The following is a 20,693-nucleotide window of genomic DNA, read 5'->3' on the forward strand; positions in this document are numbered from 1 at the left end:
CTGATTAATTCGTAGGCATGCTACACTTATATTAATTTTAAAATTTGTATTTTAAGCTAATAAAAAATTTAAATCATTGCCCTATCTTCAAATAGCAAAGATCCGATATCATTTTATACGACTTGTTTTTTAGAGAGACCACATCAGCCGTATGTTAAAAAAAAAAACATTAATAGCAAACACACCTCTACAAGTCTTTCAAATAAGCCTGTAGGCTTTTGGAAAAATACCCTTCTTGTAATGTAATAAAAGTGAATTCTATCATTCACTCCAATTATAGTCAGTAAGATACAGAAAAGGCCACACATTTAAAATATTAAAGAAACAAAAAATAACAGACCCTCATGTCTGATTAATGGGAAAAATATTATTTTGTGTGTGATTTTGTTCATCTCAGATATGAAAAAACCTTTGTTTTTATAACTTTTCTCAAAAGGACGTAAACACCTTTCAGTACTCCAACAAACATGTTTAAAACAAACATGGCTAACACCTTAATCTTCAGTTCAATGCAGAGATTACTGATACTTAATACTATCAATGGAAAATGGTTACTACAAAATTTGTTACTTACCTATAAACAATCTAGCATCAACATTTGGATATTTTCCAAGAAGCTTCTTACATACATCAATGGCTGGATCATCATGATCTTGTACACAAAGGAGCACTTCATACTAGTCAAAAAGCATTGTATGTAAATTAAATTCTTTAAAAAAAATAAGCACTTACTAGCATGTATTGATTGAACAAAAAGCACAGGAAAAAACAAGCAACTGTATTATGCAAAGTTTTAAAAGAGAGCATTCACAATGGATGCAAACACTTATGATAACAAGTGTTGCTTTAATGGAGTGAAGCTTCTAATTAGGAGCCTATCTGCAAGCAGAATAAATAAGGAAGAGACTGGCACTGCCCACAATTGCAGTCTTGCCATTCCCAGATAGGAATCTCCTAGGAATTAACTGGATCTCAAGCTTGTCCATGGCCATCACTACTGAAGATTTACTAACTGCTCACAGGGTGCCTAGCAGAGTAAAAAGTGACATCAAAAGGAAGCAAAATAAACACAACCTCTCTCTAGAAGCTTTGTCTCTATACTTAATATTATTTCATGAAGGTGCAACAAATTTCATATAAAATCCCATTATAATAAATTTAAAGGGCCCTTCCAAATTCATCACATGAAAAGGACAAAGTAAGATTACCCTTTTTTGTTTCATAACTTTTTGAAACAAAACAGAATTTGATTTCAATGGACATTTACGATCTTGAAATGCATGCTTAGCCTTGTAACTATGAAAATACCTACAACTTTATTTTGCCCAGTGCTATGTTTAGATTTTTAACAGTTAAATTAAGAAAGGCATTTCTTAACACCTGCCCAGCTGTGACAAAATTACCCTGGGGCTGGGCACGGTGGCTCATGCCTGTAATCCCAGCACTTTGGGAGGTCAAGGTGGGAAGACTGCTTGAGCCTAGGTGCTCGAGAGCAGCCTGGGCAAAAAGGCGAGGCCCTGTCTCTACAAAAAATTTTTAAAATTAGCTGGGCATGGTGAGGCATGCCTGTGGTCCCAGCTACTTGGGAGGCTGAGGTGGGAGGACTGCTTGAGCCCAGGAGGTTGAGGCTGCAGTGAGCCGAAGACTGCGCCACTACATTTCAGCCTGGGAAACAGAGTGAGACCCTGCCTCAAAAAAAAAAAAAAAAAAAAAATCACCCTGGGGCATTTATTTTAAAAAGAGAATTGGACCCTATTTTAGACTGTTGAGTCAGAATCTCTGGGGTGATCTGACATGCAGCCAGATTTATAAAATCCTGAACTGAACCCCTAAATTTCCATTAACAACTCAATTTTTTTTTTTTTTTTTGAGACAGAGTCTCACTGTCACCCAGGCTGGAGTGCAGTGGCATGATCTCAGCTCACTGCAACCTCCGCCTCCCAGGTTCAATTGATTCTCCTGCCTCAGCCTCCCAAGCAGGAGTAGCTGGGACTACAGACGCCCGCCACCATGTCCGGCTAATTTTTGTATTTTTAGTAGAGACGGAGTTTCATTGGCCGGGCTGGTCTCAAACTTGTGACCTTGGGATCTGCTTGCCTCTGCCTCCCAAAGTGCTGGGATTACAGGCGTGAGCCACCATGCTCAGTCAACAACTAAATTTTTTAAGTATTTGTCCTTAACATACAAAAATACTACTCTATTATTCGTAGGATATGTATTCTAAGTAGTGATTTTTTTCCCCAGAAGTGGTAATAAATTCATGTTGACTCAATGAAGAAATTTCCTACCAAATCTTTTCTAAAACTGGTTGAACGGCCAGGCACGGTGGCTCATGCCTGTAATCCCAGCACCTCAGGAAGCCAAGGCTGGTGGATCACTTGAGGTCAGGTTTTTGAGACCAGCCTGGGAAACATGGTGAAACCCTGTTTCTCCTAAAAATACGAAAAATTAGCCAAGTGTAGTGGCACGCGCCTATAATCCCAGCTACTTGGGAGGCTGAGGCAGGAGAATCACTTGAACCCAGGAGGCAGAGACTGAAGTGAGCCCAGATCACGCCACTGCACTCCAGCCTGGGCGACAGAGTGAGACTCCATCTCAAAAAACAAAACAAAACGACGACAACATAAAACTGGTCGAACATTTTTAAGCACAGAAGGGAGGTTAATTATGTCCATGAAAACATAACAAAGCTAACTAACTCAAGAGAACGACAAAGTCTGTTATATTTACTTCCACTGATAAGCATACACAAGTAAAAAGTAGAAATAAAATGTTTATAGTGCCTGTGAGCATAATAACAATTGTTTGCCCACTACCTATAATCTCAGCAAAAACTGCCAATAAAAAAATTTGTGGGCCAGGCGTGGTGGCTCAAGCCTGTAATCCCAGCACTTTGGAGGCCAGGGCAGGTGGATCACCTGAGGTCAGGAGTTCGAGGCCAGCCTGACCAACATGGTGAAACCCCGTCTCTACTAAAAATGCAATAATTAGCAGGCATGGTGGCACACACCTGTAATCACAGCTACTTGGGAAGCTGAGGCAGGAGAATCGCCTGAACCTGGGAGGCGGAGGGAGGTCGCAGTGAGCCGAGATTGCGCCACTGTACTCCAGCCTGGGCAACAAGAGTGAAACTCCGTCTCGGGGAAAATAAAAATAAAAGAAATTTGCAGTTGATCACAAAAGAACCAAGACTAAGGTTAATGAAGAAGGTTTAGCTAATAAGATTTTTTGTCAAATGAAAAACATGTTTTCTTAATAATTAAGTCGATGATGAAAACAATGTATATTTTCCTCATACTTTCTACCTACATACTGCTGTTATTATATATTCTATCCAATATCTACCTCTAATGATGACTGACGAAAATTGCCACTCAAGAGGTACTGAAACCAACTTGACAGTTACCTGGTCTCCAGAGGCCAGATAAAAATCTGAAAATGGAAAGGGCCCTACTTCTACCATCCTCCTGAGATTTCCTTAAGAGCTGACTCTAAGTCACAGAAAGTGTCAGTCAGCCTCCCATCCAGACTCTCAAAACAATGTTTGGCTGAGCCACCAAAAAGGCAATGACCTTCACAATAATGATTAGAGAGGTTAAGTGACTTTTCAAACGGCAAAAGTAACAACGAGCTTTCCTACTATAGGAGGCTGCTCAGCCAGGCTTGCTCTAAAGAGTTCCTTGTTTTTCCAAACATAGCATAGTTTCTTTTTTTTTTTTTTTTGAGACGGAGTCTCGCTCTGTCACCCAGGCTGGAGTGCAGTGGCGCTATCTCAGCTCACTGCAAGCTTGGCCTCCAGGGTTCACGCCATTCTCCTGCCTCAGCCTCCCGAGTAGCTGGGACTACAGGCATCCGCCACCACGCCTGGCTAATTTTTTGTATTTTTCTTTAGTAGAGACGGAGTTTCACTGTGCTAGCCAGGATGGTCTCAATCTCCTGACCTCGTGATCTGCCTGCCTCGGCCTCCCAAAGTGCTGGGATTACAGGTGTGAGCCACTGTGCCCAGCCAGCATAGTTTCTTTAATGGTTTTTTTTGAGACAGGGTCTTTCACTGTCACCCAGGCTGGAGTGCAGTGGCGTGATCTTGGCTCACTATAGCCTCAACTTCCCAGGCTCAAGCAATCCTCCCACCTCAGCCTCCCGAGTAGCTGGGACTATAGGTGTGCACCACCACACCTGGCTAATTTTTGTATTTTTAGTACAGACGACGAGCTGGTCTTGAATGCTTGGGCTCAAGTGATCTGCCCACCTCAGCCTTCCAAAGTACTGGTATTACAGGCATGAGCCACTATGCCCAGCCTTTAATGCTTTTTTAATGCTATTTTGTGAGTATGAGTACATATGATGAAAGGAAATGTTTATAAGTAATGCAATTCCATAAAGTACAATAAAAAACTAATCTTAGCTTTTATTTTCCCCAGCAAGAGAAAACTTTGTAAAAATATAGTACTAGAAATATACTCAATGGGAAGAAAAATGCTATACTAGTGTTAAGTAGGGAGGTTATAAGTAAGGGAGGTACAGTCTGCCTTTATTCAGATGCAAGGTTTGAAGTTTTAATTTTTATTGATTACACTGCTTAAACATAATTTTTAATTAAAAACAAACACTTTCTGATTAGCCAGAGTGTAAATGAGACTCATATTCATATTATCCAAAAAAAAGTTCAGACTCAAATACATAAGATTCATTTGTTTTTGATATTGGAAATTACACCAAATTGGAGGCAGCATTCCAAGTATTTTCTAAAGTATCAGATTTTAACCAGGAATCATTTTTCAGCTAACAGCTCTGTGTCTTCACAATTTGATGAGATATTTTATTTGCTAAGAATCCCTGTATTAAAATTGTTAAATCAGGCCAGGCACGGTGGCTCACACCTGCAATCCCAGCACTTTAAGAGGCGGAGGCAGGGGAATCAGCTGAGGTCAGGAGTTCAAGACCACCCTGGCCAACATGATGAAATCCTGTCTCTACTAAAAATATAAAAATTAGCCAGCGGTAGTGGCATGCGCCTGTAATCCCAACTTCTCGGGAGGCTGACACAGGAGAATTGCTTGAACCCAAGAGGCGGAAGTGGCAGTGAGCCGAGATTGTGGCATTGTACTCCAGCCCGGGTGACAGAGCAAGACTCTGCCTCAAAAGGAAAAAAAAAAGTCAATTCTATAATTGCAAAAAAGAAAAAAAAATCATAGTTATGACAGGTTCACTGTTAATAACTCTGATAGTTGATTTAGGTATTCTTCACATGGCCAGAATTTACTGAAGTAAAGACAGCAAGCCACTTTAGATGCAGATTATTGACTATTCCTGCTACTGCTTAATCTCTCCCCAAATCCCTTCTACGCTGGTGACAAATGAGTGTTCAATGCTGTGGAAAATGAACTGCATCACCTTTTCATTCTTTTATGTCTTCCCAAGGAATGAGTATCAGTATAAAAGTAGATTTGTGAGATGAATACAGCGCAGAGATCTTTCAGAGCAACTAGTCTAGTCTCACCAAAATTGAAACCTAGAAATTCAGAGCAAGTACCAGTAGCAGTAAATTTTCTTGCACATGTCCAAAATTAAGTAAAATTTTAAAACTTGAAGATATGTTTTATTATTTTCCCCCAAATGGCCTATGATAGTCCCAATCGAATATCAGAAGAGAAAGTTATGTCCAAAATGAAAACATTTCCATACTCTGGTAAAACGATGTTCACACCAGGCAAAATGCAAATATGAAAGGGCACTGCGCCTGGCAGTCACGTAAATGTTTATTTTGGGTCTCCTTGACTTCTTGGTGACACAAATGCCTTGTCTGTTCACGCTCAGATATGCGTGATTTCAGTGGTTTAACTTTAGTCTCCTGTGGAACATTTGCCATTGTATTTGGTTTTCACCAAGTAAATAAAATGCTGTGAGATCAAATATTTCCCTTAGATTGCAGGTACTTTGCACTTCTCCTCTGCTTTCCAAACTTTCTATTTATACAGCTAAATATACTTTTATAATTAGAAAATAAAATTCTGTACTAACAAAGAATAAAATAATCTGCAGATGCTATTCTTCATCTTACAATGAATGTCAAAATAGCTTTCTCCTCAACCCACTTAAATGATATAACTAAATGGAAAAAGAGCTACTAGTCTAAGTGAAAACAAGAGCTCTTGAGATCATTCTAAACTGTAATTTCCAAAACAATTTTTTATTTCAATTTTTTAATTTTTATTTTTTTGAAGGTGGGGGTCTCACTGTGTTGCCCAGGCTGGTCTTGAACACCTGGCCTCAAGCAATCCTCCCACCTCAGCCTCCCAAAGTGCTGGGATTACAAGCACAAGCCACCACGCCTGGCCAAAATCTTCATTCACAAGAAATCAGTTATGGGGTCATTAGAAATGCTCATAATCAATGGATACATATAACCCTGGGGTTACTTTTTAAAATTCTTTCAGTAGGGCATGGTGGCTCATGTCTGTAATCCCAGCACTTTGGGAGGCTGAGGTGGGGGGATTGCTTGAGCCCAAGAGTTCAAGACCAGCCCCGGCAACATGGCAACACCCTCTACAAAAAATACAAAAATCAGCCAGGTGTGGTAGCACATGCCCATAGCCCCAGCTACCAGGGAGGGTGAGGTGGGAGGACTGGTTGCGCCTGGGAGGCCGAGGCTGCAGTGAGCCACGACTGTGCCACTATGCTCCAGTCTAGGTGACAAAGCAAAATACTGTCTTAAAAACAAAAACGAACACAAAAAACCATTCTTTCTACAACTAAACCCCTCACTGACTTCCTCAAGCATTTAAATCCCATGACTATCATCTCACAAGCACTACAACATAAAAATTCCATGACCAATTTTAAGAGTGGCTGAATGGGGAAAGTGAAAGAGGATGGTTAAAAAACTGAAATGTGAGATTAAGTTTCACAATGATAATGCATATGACTCTAAGCTATGCTCTAAGATTCATTCATAATCAACAGAAAATTTCTTTCATTCGTAAACATTAATTCTCCTTTGCATTTACTTTTATGGAGCTTGAAAATCTCCCATTTTTCTTACTGCAAAGCTTATTTTACAATTAATTTTATTTATATCTTTCTCAATTACAAAAGGCTAAGTTTTACCATTTTTTAGTTTGAAAAAACAAGTATATACAATTATATCTTATTTAAAAATTATATATTTAATTGATTGAAGTTAACACATGTATTTAATTCAAATATCTAAAATTATTAAGCATATAAACACACACAAACTAGAACATATAATTTTTTTTGCTTCAAAACAGCTTCCAATACTCCAAAATTGGCTTCTAAACTCCAAAACTCCAAAGCAATAATATAAAAACACTAAAAATACAACTGAATGATACTCATGTCTACCTACTTAATAAGTGCTGCATTAAGGCTATCACATCTGTGTCTTCTCTATTCTTTTCATTGGTGCTACCGAGAAAAATAAAGGCTAAAAGAAAAGAAATAAGAGCATGAAAACCAGTCACCATAAGAAGTGTAGTGCGCATATCATCTTCCTTCTGATTATTTGAGCTACCCTGTCTAAAAAAATTAAGAGGGACGACTCTCCCAGTAGCAAAAACAGCTATGGAAAAACTGAGGCAATAGGGTAAAAATTGAGGCAAGTGAATAGAGACCGCAAAGGGAAAACTAAACTGTACTGAAAGTCAAGTGGGTAGAAGCTTAAAGACACATTCTTCTCACAAGTGATCTGTTACCACCAAAATGCCCTTTCAAAAGCAGTCTCAAGCAATTTAATACAAAGCTGCTGTAAAGCTAAGTACAAAAATCAAAGAATATTAAGTTATCCTAAGAAACTACAGGTGGACTACTAAAGCAAAGTGATAAAAAGAATACTTTCATCTCAAGAAAACTGGAAGGTCTCCAATTAAGGGAGTACACTGAGTTTACAGATATACAGATTATATAGATAAATGGTATAAGCAATACAATTAGCTATTAAAATCAGAACAGTAAGGAAATTAAAAATGAGGTAAGATGAAACCCTACCGTACCACTAACTGTAATCTATTCTTGGCTCAAAGCCAGTTTCTCCGGAGAAGTCACGTTTAGTTCTGGCTGTACTGCAACCCATTTCAGACCACTAACACTGCTTTCTCCCTCTCCTTGTCTCCTCTTCCTATTGTTCATATCCAGCTCTTATGGAAGAAAATTTTTATTTTCAAACTACCACGCACTTGACAATGTCTGCGTTTCAGAAGGTTTACTCAGGGATCTCTACTTCACACGGACATATAGGTGGTTAGAAAGGAAATTTACACCCCTTCCTCAACCTATTTCTGTTCTGTGATGACTACTACTAAAGGTTATATTTTATGAGGCCAATATCATCATGAATTTTTAATACCTTCACCTTATACAGTGTTAAAATCCCTAAATGTTTATCATGAGGGGAACAAAACAAAACAAAAAACCGTAACACTGAACTTACTTTGGGATAATCCAATTCAAAGAATGTTTCCAGGTTGTTGATTAAGTTAGGATCTACCCCTTTCAGTGGTTTCAGAAGAGAGACACCTGGGAGCTTGCTATAAGGCTGTTTGTCAGTTGCCTTCTTGTTGAGGTGTAATCGGCTAAAAAGCAAATGATATAAAAATTATTTCTATAGAATACATTAGTGTCAAATCAAAGCACTGACAAGCTATCAATAAATCACTAAATTCTAAGTTAAGATTTTTAACACTTGACATGTTTCTAAAAGAGGATCTAAACATGAAGGGAAGTAGAACCAGGTAAGCATGGCTTTGAATGCGGTCCAAAACAAATTCATAAACTTTCTTAAAACATTATGAGATTTTTTGCGATTTTTTAAAGCTCATCAGCTATTGTTAGTGTATTTTATATGTGACCCAAGACAATTCTTCTTCTTCCAATATGACCAAGGGAAGCCAAAAGATTGAATACCCATGATGTACTACTCTCTGACTATTGCTATACTCACAGAACTATGCCAGGCATAGCGCAGGCATTTCAATAAAATACATGGTGAAGAAATGAATGGCAGTGTTAGCCCAAAGATTAACTCCTCTTCCTCTTAAATTGCCACTGAAGTGGCCACAGAACTATAAAAACAGGTAAAATAAAACACCGTCTGCAGCAGAAAATTATGAAAGGATAACCAGAACTTTCTGAGAAATTTCTTTGCAGTGGGATAATACACAGTTAAAAGAAGTGTCAAGCAGTCTGCATGGCAAGCAAGATAATGGGACAACTGGAACTCCCAATATTAATAAGGTCAGAATGGCAGGGGTAGAACAGAAGGAAACTGAAAGTAAGAAAAAAACTCAATGATGAGAAAAATGTCTATTAATGACACTGGAAGATATACCCGTGCCACCAGTTCATAGATAAGTGACCAAATGGCCAACGTTCTCACTGCTGGTCCATTGCAAGGATGCTGCAGCACAGCAGGGCTCCTAATGAAAGAAGCAATGCCACACAGGTGCAGTGGTTCACGCCTGTGTAATCCCAGCACTTTGGGAGGCTGAGGCGGGTGGATCACTTGAGGTCAGGAGTTCGAGACCAGCCTGGCCAACACAGTGAAACTCCATCTCTACTAAAAAAAAAAAAAAAAAATTAGCTGGGCGTGGTGGTGGGTGCCTATAATCCCAGCTACTCGGGAGGCTGAGGCAGAAGAATCACTTGAACCCGGGGGTGGAGGTTGCAGTGAGCCAAGATTGTGCCGCTGCACTCCAGCCTGGGCGACAGAGTGAGACTCCATCTCAAAAAAAAGAAAGAAGCAATGCCAGAGAAGACAGAACGTGCCCCAGTTAACATCAGGCTGTCGCAAAAAGATGCCATTCAATACAGTGGTGAAGTTTCTAAAGGAAGCCACTGAAGCCTTCCTCCTACTTCTCGTAAATACGTGACAAGTACTTCTCATAAGCAAGTCTCCAAGCATTCGACAGTAATTAGGCACTAGAACATCATGGGTCCATCTGCAAGATATTCTAAGACACATGTTCTTCCACATTTTAACATCTCTGACATCAATGGTACCTTACAATTGCTGCCAGGCAGATGGCAGCTCTGACTTACTGTGAAAATCAACCAATGAGAACTTCTAGATGATCAAAAAATACTTGCATCAATGCATCTTGATTTGATAAAATCCACTATTAAACTGGGAAAGACTTTTGGAGGGACATCAGTACCACCACCCAGACCACTTAGCCACGGGCTTGGTCTCTAACTAAGGCAGGTGTGTGCTGTAGCAAACATCTAACGTTTTAGATAAAGCCATACAGTTTTACACACACATGCACACACGCACACACACACACACCAGGTTTACAATGGAAAAACTTTAAAACCAACAAGAAACTTAAAGAACAGGGTGGTATCAATTTCTGACACACCAAGTACCAGAAAATACTGGAGCACCATCTATCGCAGTGCTACTCAAAGTGTGGTCTGGTCCAGCATTGCTTTTTACTGGTTTGCAAGTGAGAAACAATTGAGTGAAACCTTTTAGAAACTTGTATAGCAATTTAACATTGCCATGACATTAAGCATGTGATCAGCAATTTATTTTTATTGTAGTTTACCAAAGTATTGGCTCATGGCAGATTGGAATTTTTTTTTTATTTTTTTAAGACAGAGTTTTGCTCTGCCACCCAGGCTGGAGTGCAGTGGTGCGATCTCAGCTACTGCAACCTTCGCTTCCCGGGTTCAAATGATTTCCCTGCCTCAGCCTCCCAAGTAGCTGGGATTACAGGCATGCACCACCACGCCCAGCTAACTTTTTGTATTTTTAGTAGACACAGGGTTTCACCATGTTGGCCAGGCTGGTCTTGAACTCCTCATCTTAAGTGATCTGCCCGCCTCGGCTTCCCAAAGTGCTGGGATTACAGGTGTGAACCACTACACCCAGCCAGATTGGATAATTTTAAAGGACAACTGCTTTGCCATAGATAGTTTGGAAAATATTGCTCTACAGAGTTCATCTGGAGGACCAGACAGGTAAAACCATGATCTAAAACGCACATAACCACAAAAATAATCACTATTCTATTTCTAACAAAATAGCAGACTAGATGCCTGAAACCCACCGGGTAAAGAACATCTAGACTGCTGGGGAAAAAAGTTTATATTACACAATTAATTGATTCAACAGGATATATATATATATATATCCTGTTGAATATATATATATATCCTGTTGAATATATATACATATCCTGTTGAATATATATATATATGTATATATATCCTGTTGAATATACATATATGAGATAGGGTCTTGCTCCGTTGCTCAGGCTGGCATGCAGTGGTGTAATTATCCGCATCTCCCAGGCTCAAGTGATCCTGCCACCTTAGCCTCCCCAGTAGCTAGGATAACAGGTACACTCCACCACACCAGGCTAATTTTTTTATTTTTTTATGGAGATGGGGTCTCACTATATTGCCCAGGCTGGTCTTGAACTCCTAGGCTCAAAGAATCCTCCTGCCTTGGCTTCTCAAAGTGCTGGGATTACAGGCATGAGCCACCACGTTCAGCCCCTGAACTGGTAATATACTGATATGGTTCAAATCACTAAAAATATTAAGAGGGTCTGATAAAAGAAATCTGTCACCACTGGCCCCCCATCTGCCTGCTTCCATTACTGCTTCCCCAGCATTACTAGTTTCTTGTCCTTCCAGAGGTTTTAAAAATGCATATACAAGTCAAAATATATACACACATTTATGGTATATACGAATTATATATGTACATATTCATAAACTTTTCTCTCTTCCTCTTTAATACAAGTGTAGTAAAAGCATGTTTTAAAATACATAATTGAACCGTTAGGACAATAAAGAAGAGTCTCTAAGGTCAGAAATGAGAAAAAAACCTCTTCAGTGACTGAGTGCTAGAGTCCATGCTTGCCTCCTGACCATCTATTGGTCCTTGGTGACCTGGAGATGGAGAGAAGCCTGAGATAAGAATGACAGGACAACTGTTCTGAGAGCCTTGGGTAAATCTGGACTCCCTGAAAGGCAAGCAGAAAAATCCTGGTCCATAGAGGGAAGATGCGGATGCTCTCTATCTTGGATTCAGTCCGCAGTGAAATAGAATAAAAGAAAAAAGTCTTGGCCAGGCACAGTGGCTCATGCCTGCAATCCCAGCACTTTCAAAGGTGGAGGCAGGTGGATCACTTGAGGTCAGGAGTTTGAGACCAGCCTGGTCAACATGGTGAAACTCCATCTCTACTAAAAAATACAAAATATGGCCAGGCATGGTGGTGTGCACCTGTGGTCCCAGCTACTTGGAAGGCTGAGGCATGAGAATCCCTTGAACCTGGGAGGCAGAGGCTGCAATGAGCAGAGATCGTGCCACTGCACTTCAGCGTGGGCAACAGAGAGAGACTCCATCTCACACAAAAACAAAAACAAAAAAGAAAACAGTCTTCTTGGAGAACACCTCACCACGTGGGTTTGGGCCAAGAATGCAACCTCCCTGTGTACCTGAACAAAACCCAAGAGAAGAGAAGGAAATGAGGGAAATCATTATATATGACCACAAATAATATGAAAAGAACCACACAAGTTCTAGAAATGACAGTTACAATCACTGACATCAGAAACTCAAAAGACAAGTAATACAGAATCTTGCGTACTCACAATTTACGAAAGAATTGGAATCTAGATTAGAAGAAGCTACCCAGAATGCAACCCAGAGAGAGGGACAGGTAAAGACACAGAAATCATGAAAAAGTTTGAGATGTGGATGACAGAATAAGAAGGTCTAAAATCCCAGTGATTTTTATCTGTTGGTCCCACTGTGTGATCCTTAAGTGCTATTAAACTACCAAAACATGCAGGTCAAGTGCTGGCCAAGTAGCAGAGAGACCTGGCCCACTAATAATCTCAGTGCCTGTGGCAAGGCTTTAGATCAAAAACAGCAGCAACGAAGATCATCTAAGCTGTACTGAATAGCCTAGAGGCGATTACACTTTGGTAAAGTTTAGAGTAGATCCTACTTCTCCCTTCTCCCAAGATGTTTTACTTTAAATATCATTAGATACACCTCCTCCTTTGAAGAACTTTTCGTGTTGAGAATGCAGTATTTTATCATAGATTCATTCTGACTCTCCCAACAGCCACAAAGCCCTCTCTAGGTTTATGGATGAAGAGAATTGTTAAGTACTATATCTGAAATTTCTACTCCAAATAAGTCAGACTATATCACAGGGCCTTTAAAAAATGTATTTGTGCCTCCCCTCTGTCCCTGTCTCTCTCTAATATTTTCTTTCCAAAACCCAACAGGTCAGTTTGTTGTGTACCCCCTAGGGTACGAGATCCTACCTTGCAGAATACTGTTTTGACTTACATAACGCAACCAACAAAGCCACGTGGTACAAATTACTTGAAATGTTTGTCAAAACAATAGAAGAATATCCATTAAGTCACCAAATAAACAAAACACCTCTAGCACTAGGCTCAGCACACAGTGGTACTCCATGACTGCTTTGCAGTCACTTACTGGACAACATCTTTACAGCCCCAAATGTACACTAGTCATTATCATATGCACTGAAATGCAACAAGCAACAGGTGAATTCCCTACTGTCAAGGAGCTGTGGCTTAATGGGGAAGTTGGGTTGCACATGCCCAGAAGCTCTTCTCCTTACAAAACTCTTAAAGATGTCAACAAAGTTTTGCTCTGGAGAATCGTTCCACAGGCGGAAACAATGCCTTTGGCCATGACCAGTGTGTTGGAAACCAATCTACAGATTTCTACACAGAAATCATGAAAGAGTTTGAGATGTGGATGACAGAATAAAAAGCTCTAAAATCCCAGTGATTTTTTTCAAAAAATTTTTTTAAAATCCCAGTGATTTTTTTTCAAAAAAATTTTTTAAATCCCAGTGGTTTTTTTCAAAATAAAGAAGAGTTTCCAAGGTCAGAAGTAGCCTTGTGGGCTGGTGCAGTGGCTCATGCCTATAATTCTAGCACTTTGGGAAGATGAGGCAGGCGGATCACTTGAGGTCAGGAGTTCAAGACCAGCCTGGCCAACATGGCAAAACCCCCATCTCTACTAAAAATAGAAAAATTAGCTGGGCGTGGTGGCACACGCCTATAATTCCAGCTACTCGGGAAGCTGAGACACAAGAATGACTTGAACCTGGGAGGCAGAGGTTGCAGTGAGCCGAGATCGCACCACTGCACTCCAGCCTGGGTGACAGAGAGGGAGAGAGGGAGGGAGGGCACTGTGATCAATTGCCTAGTGTTTCAAAAGTGGCCTCCATGGTGGAGCCCTTAAAGTGGGGCAGTATTATAAGTGGCTCGGACAGGGTCTTACAAGTTTTACTGGTTTCTAACTAGTTTTTCTTTTAGTGTCTCAGATCAGGGTTTCTGCATTTCCTAGACAGTATGAACTTGAGCCTATGATTCCTACACGTTGCACAAGCTTTCTCATGGGTGTCCATTTCCACCCTCAGCCTAGGGCAGACGACTTGCTTTCTAGGTTCTATACTGGGAATCCAGTTCTTACCTTCCTATAATGCATCTGGCTTGCAGCCTTGACCTTTTTGTTGGGGAAGTGGTGTGGGGGGTACTTTTTATTGATACATAATGTACATATTATAAAGTCACCTGTAAGTACACAGCTCAAAGAATTTTCTCAAAGTGAAACTCTCATGTAACCAGTACCCAGATCAAAAAACAGTATTAGCAGAACCCCAGAAGTCCTCTCGTGTCTCCTTCCACGTACTATGCTCCCCTCAAGGGAAGTCACTGTCCTGACTTCAGACTAGTTTTGCTGGCTTTAAATTTTTATATAAATGGAATCCCATAGGATGTATCTTTCCTGTCTGGCCTCTTTGGGTTGCGTTATGTTTGTGAGAATCATCCGCGTTGTTACATTTAGCTATCATGTATTCACTCTTGTTACAGGATAGTTTTACTAATATACCACACTTTATTTACTTTCTGTTGATGGATGTTTGGGTTGTTTACAGTTTGAGGTTATTATAACTAGTGTGCAGCACTGACTCTGTCCTCGCACTAGTACTAAAAGCCCTACTCTTCCCACCACCCACCCCCCAAGCCTTCAACTTTTGGACAAGATGAAGAAACGCTAACTGGATTTACTCTCTCCCACCTGAAACAACCAAAAAATCAGAAAAAAATACAGGAGACAACAGTTTTGAAGATACTGGACATCAAGCAAAGGAAGATAGTGATTCCTATGACACAGAAAATAAGGTAGGCTGGGTGCGGTGGCTCATGCCTGTAATCCCAGCACTTTGGGAGGCCAAGGCGGGAGGATAATTTGAGGTCAGGAGTTCGAGACCAGCCTGGCCAACATGGTGAAACCCTATCTCTTCTAAAAATACAAAAAATAATTAGCCAGGTGTGGTCTCACGTGCCTGTAATCCCAGCTACTCGGGAGGCTGAGGCAGGAGAATCACTTGAATCCGGGAGGCGGAGGTTGCAGTGAGCCAAGATCGCACCACTGCACTCCAGCCTGGGCAACAGAGCAAGATTCCATCTCAAAAAAAAAAAAAAAAAAGAAAAGGAATTGAAGAGCTGGAGTCAACAGTCCAGAAAAACAAAAACATCCAGCACCCAACACGGTGAAATTCAAAATGTCTGGTATCTATTAAAAAATTTCCAAGCATGCAAAGAATCAGGAAAATATACCAATGAGAAGAAATATCAATAAATTAAAACCCCACCGGGATTCAAATTAGCAGACCAGACCAACCCACTGCTTTGCATTCCCTCTTGGTTTCTGGAATATGCAGATTTTCCTTTCACATTTTCAGGCTCTGGGTGTGTAAGTGTCTAATCATTACAGCATTTCCATGTGTTAATAGGAGAGGTGGTTCTCACATGTGCACACGCCACCTCTCATTCAGAAGTAGAGTCTGTACGGGACTCTGCAAATGCAGTGTGATACAGGCTATCATCAAAGTATGTTTGGAACACTTTGAGAGAAGAGAGATGGAAGCATCCAACTACTCCTAGGAGGCGGTCTTTCCAGACTTTCATACTCCAAGTGTGGCCCATGGACCAGCAGCATTGGCAACACCTGGGAGCTTTTCAGAGCTTCAAAATTTCAGGCCTCATCCCCCAAAACTACTGAAACTGAATCTTCAGTTTAACAAGATCTCTAGGTGATTCACAGGCACACTCAAGCTTGAGCGGCACTGCTTTAAGACTCATCTCTGCTATAAATTCTTCGTGACTTCACAGACAAGGCTGAAAAGGCCTGGAGCTCATCCTCTAGGCAAGAAATAACCATGAAAGACTAAAAGGAAGCAACCAGGATCATTTTTGTATTTATAGAAGTTAAGAGAATAAAGTACAGGCAGGGGAGATGGAAGGCAAGGGAAAAATATTGCAAAGGTCCAAAAGAAAGAGAGAGGCACACAAACCAGAAAGGCATAAGAAACAAGTGAAAGGCTGGGTGCAGTGGCTCATGCCTGTAATCCCAGCTAATTTGGGAGGCTGAGGCAGGTGGATCACCTGAGGTTGGGAGTTCAAGACCAGCCTGGCCAACATGGTGAAACCTCGTCTCTACTAAAAATACAAAAATTAGCCAGGCATGGTGGCGCACACCTGTAATCCCAGCTAGTCGGGAGGCTGAGGCAGGAGAATCACTTGAACCCAGGAGGCAGAGCTTGTGGTGAGCCGAGTCCGTACCACTGAACTCCAGCTTGGGCGACACAGCGAGACTGTCTCAAAACAAAACAAAACAAAACAAAACACACACACAAAAGAAACAAGCGAAGGAAGCAAAGTCAAGAGAAGGTGAGAACTCAGAATCAAGGAGTTTAGCCAATAACTGATGATGGTATTGCTGGAGGGGGAATGAGGGAGAATGAGGGGTATACCTAGGTCAGGCTATGGTAACTAGTGGTGCCATTCATAAAATCTGGGCACAATGAGAGATGGGAAAGAGTAATGAACTTTTGAACATACGAACTTTAATTTACTCTCAAGACATCAAGTGGTGACATCTCATCTAGGAGACCAGAGGTTTGCAACTTGTAGTATAAATAATGCCCACAGGTAGAGATCACAAGTGAATAAACCAGATGGAGAGACTAGGAATCTGCATTTTTCACAACCATACCAAATGATGCAGGCTGGCAGTAAACTACACTGGAGAAACACTACAGTAGAATATAAATTCTCCAGAGCCCAGCAAAGCAATAATACATAGTATGTTCTCAATTTTTAAAAATAATTTTGAATAAATGAAGAGTAAATAAATAAACAGATACAGAGAGCTCAGCAGGTAAGGTTAGCCTAGAGATAAAAATACAGAAGCCATCCACCGTAAGGTAAATACACGAGCTCTCTGAGGCACAGCATTCTTAGAAGATGGCCAAGAAGGAATATATTATTATTGAATCAGTAATGCATGAAGGAGAGGCCGGGCACAGTGGCTCATGCTTGTAATCCCAGCACTTTGGGAGGCTGAGGCGGGTGGATCACCTGAGGTCAGGAGTTCGAGACCAGCCCAACCAATATGGTGAAACCCCGTCTCTACTAAAAATACAAAAATTAGCCGGGCATGGTGGTGCGCCTGTAATCCCGGCGACTTGGGAGGCTGAGGCAGAAGAACTGCTTGAACCTGGGAAGCAGAGGTTGCAGTGAGCCAAGATTGTGCCACTGCACTCCAGCCTGGATGACAAGATCGAAACTCCCTCTCAAAAAAAAAAAAAAAAAAAAGAGTAATGCATGAAGGAGACTAAAAGTGGGGATCAAAGAAGCAGAAAGACAGCTAGGATGCAAGTAAAGTGACAGAAGGGTTTATCTGGCCAGGCTGTTTTCTTTCTCAAAGGGTTCAAGAAAGAATAACACTGAATGCTGCTGGAGAGACCAAGGTAAGAATGGTAATGTCCAGTAGATTACATATGTACTTGCTGCTATCTCTGAGCACTTTTGGCAAGAATTGGGGCAGTTCATGGAGGATAAGGGTAGACAGCTAAAAATCGGTTAAAAAGTAAATGAATGGGAGTTGAAATGTGATAACAGTAAACAAACACTAGTTTCTACTGAAACCTGACAGTGAGTGAAAGGGCCAAAGAGTGGAACAGACGGCTTCTAGTTAAATTTTTCTAGTTTTTTTTGAGATACAATCTTGCTCTGTCACCCAGGTTGGAGTGCAGTGGCAATCATAGCTCACTGCATACCACTGCCTCTGGCTAATTTTTTAAAATTTTTCTGTGGCGATGGGGTCTTGCTATATTGCTCAGGCTGGTTTTGAACTCCTGGCCTCAGGCGATCCTCCCCGCCTTGGCTCTCTAGTTGCATTTTTTTTCCTCCGAGACAAAGTTTTGCTCTTGTTGCCCAGGCTGGAGAGCAATGGCACAACCTTGGCTCACTGTAACCTCCACCTCCCGAGTTCAAGTGATTCTCCTGCCTCAGCCTCCGGAGTAGCTGGGATTACAGGCGAGCACCACCACACCCGGCTAATTTTTTGTATTTTTAGTAGAGATGGTGTTTCCCCATGTTGGCCAGGCTGGTCTCAAACTCCTGACCTCAGGTGATCCACCTGCCTCGGCATCCCAAAGTGCTGGGATTACAGGTGTGAGCCACCACGCCCAGCCTCTAGTTCAATTTTTTAAAGACTACTTGAAATTCTTTAAAAATTCAAGAAGAGCTAGCCGAAGGGTAAAGAGAGAAAAAGAAAAAACTAATTTAAGGCATGATGGGATCCACAGTATGAAGTAGGAGCTAAGATCATCTACCAAGAATGCAGTAGAATGAAGATTTAGAAGAGGTTTTTTTAAGTGATGGATGTCAGAGCTAAACACAGAAAAAAAAGCACTGCCAGGCAGCACCGCAATGCAGGTTTAGCTGAGCCCTGAGACTACCAATGTGTAGTAGTATTAGTCCACATGGCTGTGTGATTACCCTCTGTAGGATTTTCAAAGTTGAGCAGCTATAATTATTGGATGGATTCAAGATAACAGGGCAGACTGATACGAGGTGAGGCAAGAGGCAAGATAATGAAGTGATGAACTGTGGGCTCTAGGCTAAATGGAGAATTAAATGAAGCCAAGAGGTGGCAGGTGCTGTACACAATTGTGGGCAGACAGCCTGGGGCAATCATTCTCAGCCTAGGCTGCACATCCATGTCACCTATGGAGTTTTGAAAATACTGATGCCTGAACCAATTTAACCATGTCTGTAGGGGTGAGACCCAGGCAGCAGTCGTTTCTTTTTTTTAAGCCCTTGATGTGACTCCATAGTGCAGTCAAACTTGACAACCACAGGTCTAGAAAGACTGGGTGACTGAAGAATGGAAAAGGCCTATAATCCCAGCACCTGTGGAGGCCGAGGCGGGCAGATTGTTTGAGCTCAGGAGTTCGAGACCAGCCTAGCCAACACGGCAGAACCCCGTCTCTACAAAAAACACAAAAATTATCCAGGTGTGGTGGCATGTGCCTGTAGTCCCAGCTACCCAGGAGGCTGAGGTAGGAGGGCTGCTTGAGCCTGGGAGGTCAAGGCTGTGGTGAGCCATGATCGCACTACTGCACTCCAGCCTGGGTAACAGAGCGAGACCCTGTCTCAAAAAGAAAAGAAAAAAAGCCAAGGTGGGAACATTTTTTTTTTTTTCTGAGGCAGAGTCTTGCTCTGTCACCCACACTGGAGTGCAGTGGCACAATCTTGGCTCACTGCAAGCCCCGCCTCCTGGGTTCAAGCGATTCTCCTGTCTCTGCCTCCCAAGTAGCTGGGATTACAGGCGCCTGCCACCACACCCAGCTAATTTTTGTATTTTTAGTAGAGATGGGGTTTTGCCATGTTGGTCAGGCTGGTCTTGAACTCCTGACCTCAGGTGATCTGCCTGCCTCGGCCTCCCAAAGTGCTGGGATTAGAGGCATGAGCCACCACGCCCAGTCTGTCTCATTTTTAAATAACTTCTTTTACAGTTCTGTTTTCAAATTTGGCTTTTGCAAGAGGAAAGCCTGGGATGCAGGGAAACCCACTGGAGACAGGTAAAGGTTAAACAAGGAGGGTGGGCTCCTTCCCCTTCAGATGGCGGGAAGCAGCCTCTGCAGCAACCTTAATACAGCTCTTCACAAGTGAGGCACAAGAATTTCACTCGGCTGGGTACAGTGGCTCATGCCTGTAATCCCAGCACTTTGCTGGGCTGAGATGGGGGAATCACTTGAGGCCAGGAGTTCAAGACCAGACTGGCCAACATCATGAAACCCCACCTCTACTGAAAGTACAAAAATTAGCGGGGTGTGGTGGCACGTGCTTGTAGTCTCAGCTGCTTGGGAGGCTGAGGCACAAGAATCACTCAAACCCAGAAGGTGGAGGTTGCAGTAAGCCGAGATCGCACCACTGCCATCCAGCCTGGGCAACAGAATGAGACTCTGTCTCAAAAAAAAAAAAGAGAGAATTTCACGCTAGGTTTCTAAGGAAGAATATGAATTCCACAAGGGCAAAAGTTCACCTTGCTTAACAACCCCAGAATGTGTTGTTTTTATAATTCCGCTGTGTGGTTCTGCTGAACCAATTTATCTGACTCTAGGAATTTATCTTTCCTGCTCCAAGTCACAAAGCTTGTTAATATTTCGTGTAAAATTAGGTTCACTGCTATATCAGCAGGTCCCTAACTTCACATAGTCCATGCCAGCAATTTCCAGTGACTAATGACCTTTGTTATTATCACTCATGACTATATTACTGTCTGTTTATAATTGGTATGTCATGACCAATTT

The 20,693-nt window shown here is 41.5% G+C and overlaps 1 protein-coding gene across 1 annotated transcript in view; it reads right to left on the bottom strand.

The window, feature by feature from the left end:
- UGCG (UDP-glucose ceramide glucosyltransferase) overlaps positions 1-20,693 on the bottom strand; it is a 38,181-nt gene that overhangs the window by 11,809 nt on the left and 5,679 nt on the right. The window contains exons 2-3 of the mRNA XM_003810861.6: positions 8,450-8,591; positions 575-677 (exon numbers count right to left, since the gene is read on the bottom strand). Of these exons, the coding sequence (XP_003810909.1) occupies positions 575-677; positions 8,450-8,591 (245 nt within the window). The remainder of the gene's footprint in view (positions 1-574; positions 678-8,449; positions 8,592-20,693) is intronic.

The sequence above is a fragment of the Pan paniscus genome, chromosome 11 (genome assembly GCF_029289425.2).
Source record: "Pan paniscus chromosome 11, NHGRI_mPanPan1-v2.0_pri, whole genome shotgun sequence".
In the NCBI taxonomy this organism is placed as follows: Eukaryota; Metazoa; Chordata; class Mammalia; order Primates; family Hominidae; genus Pan; species Pan paniscus.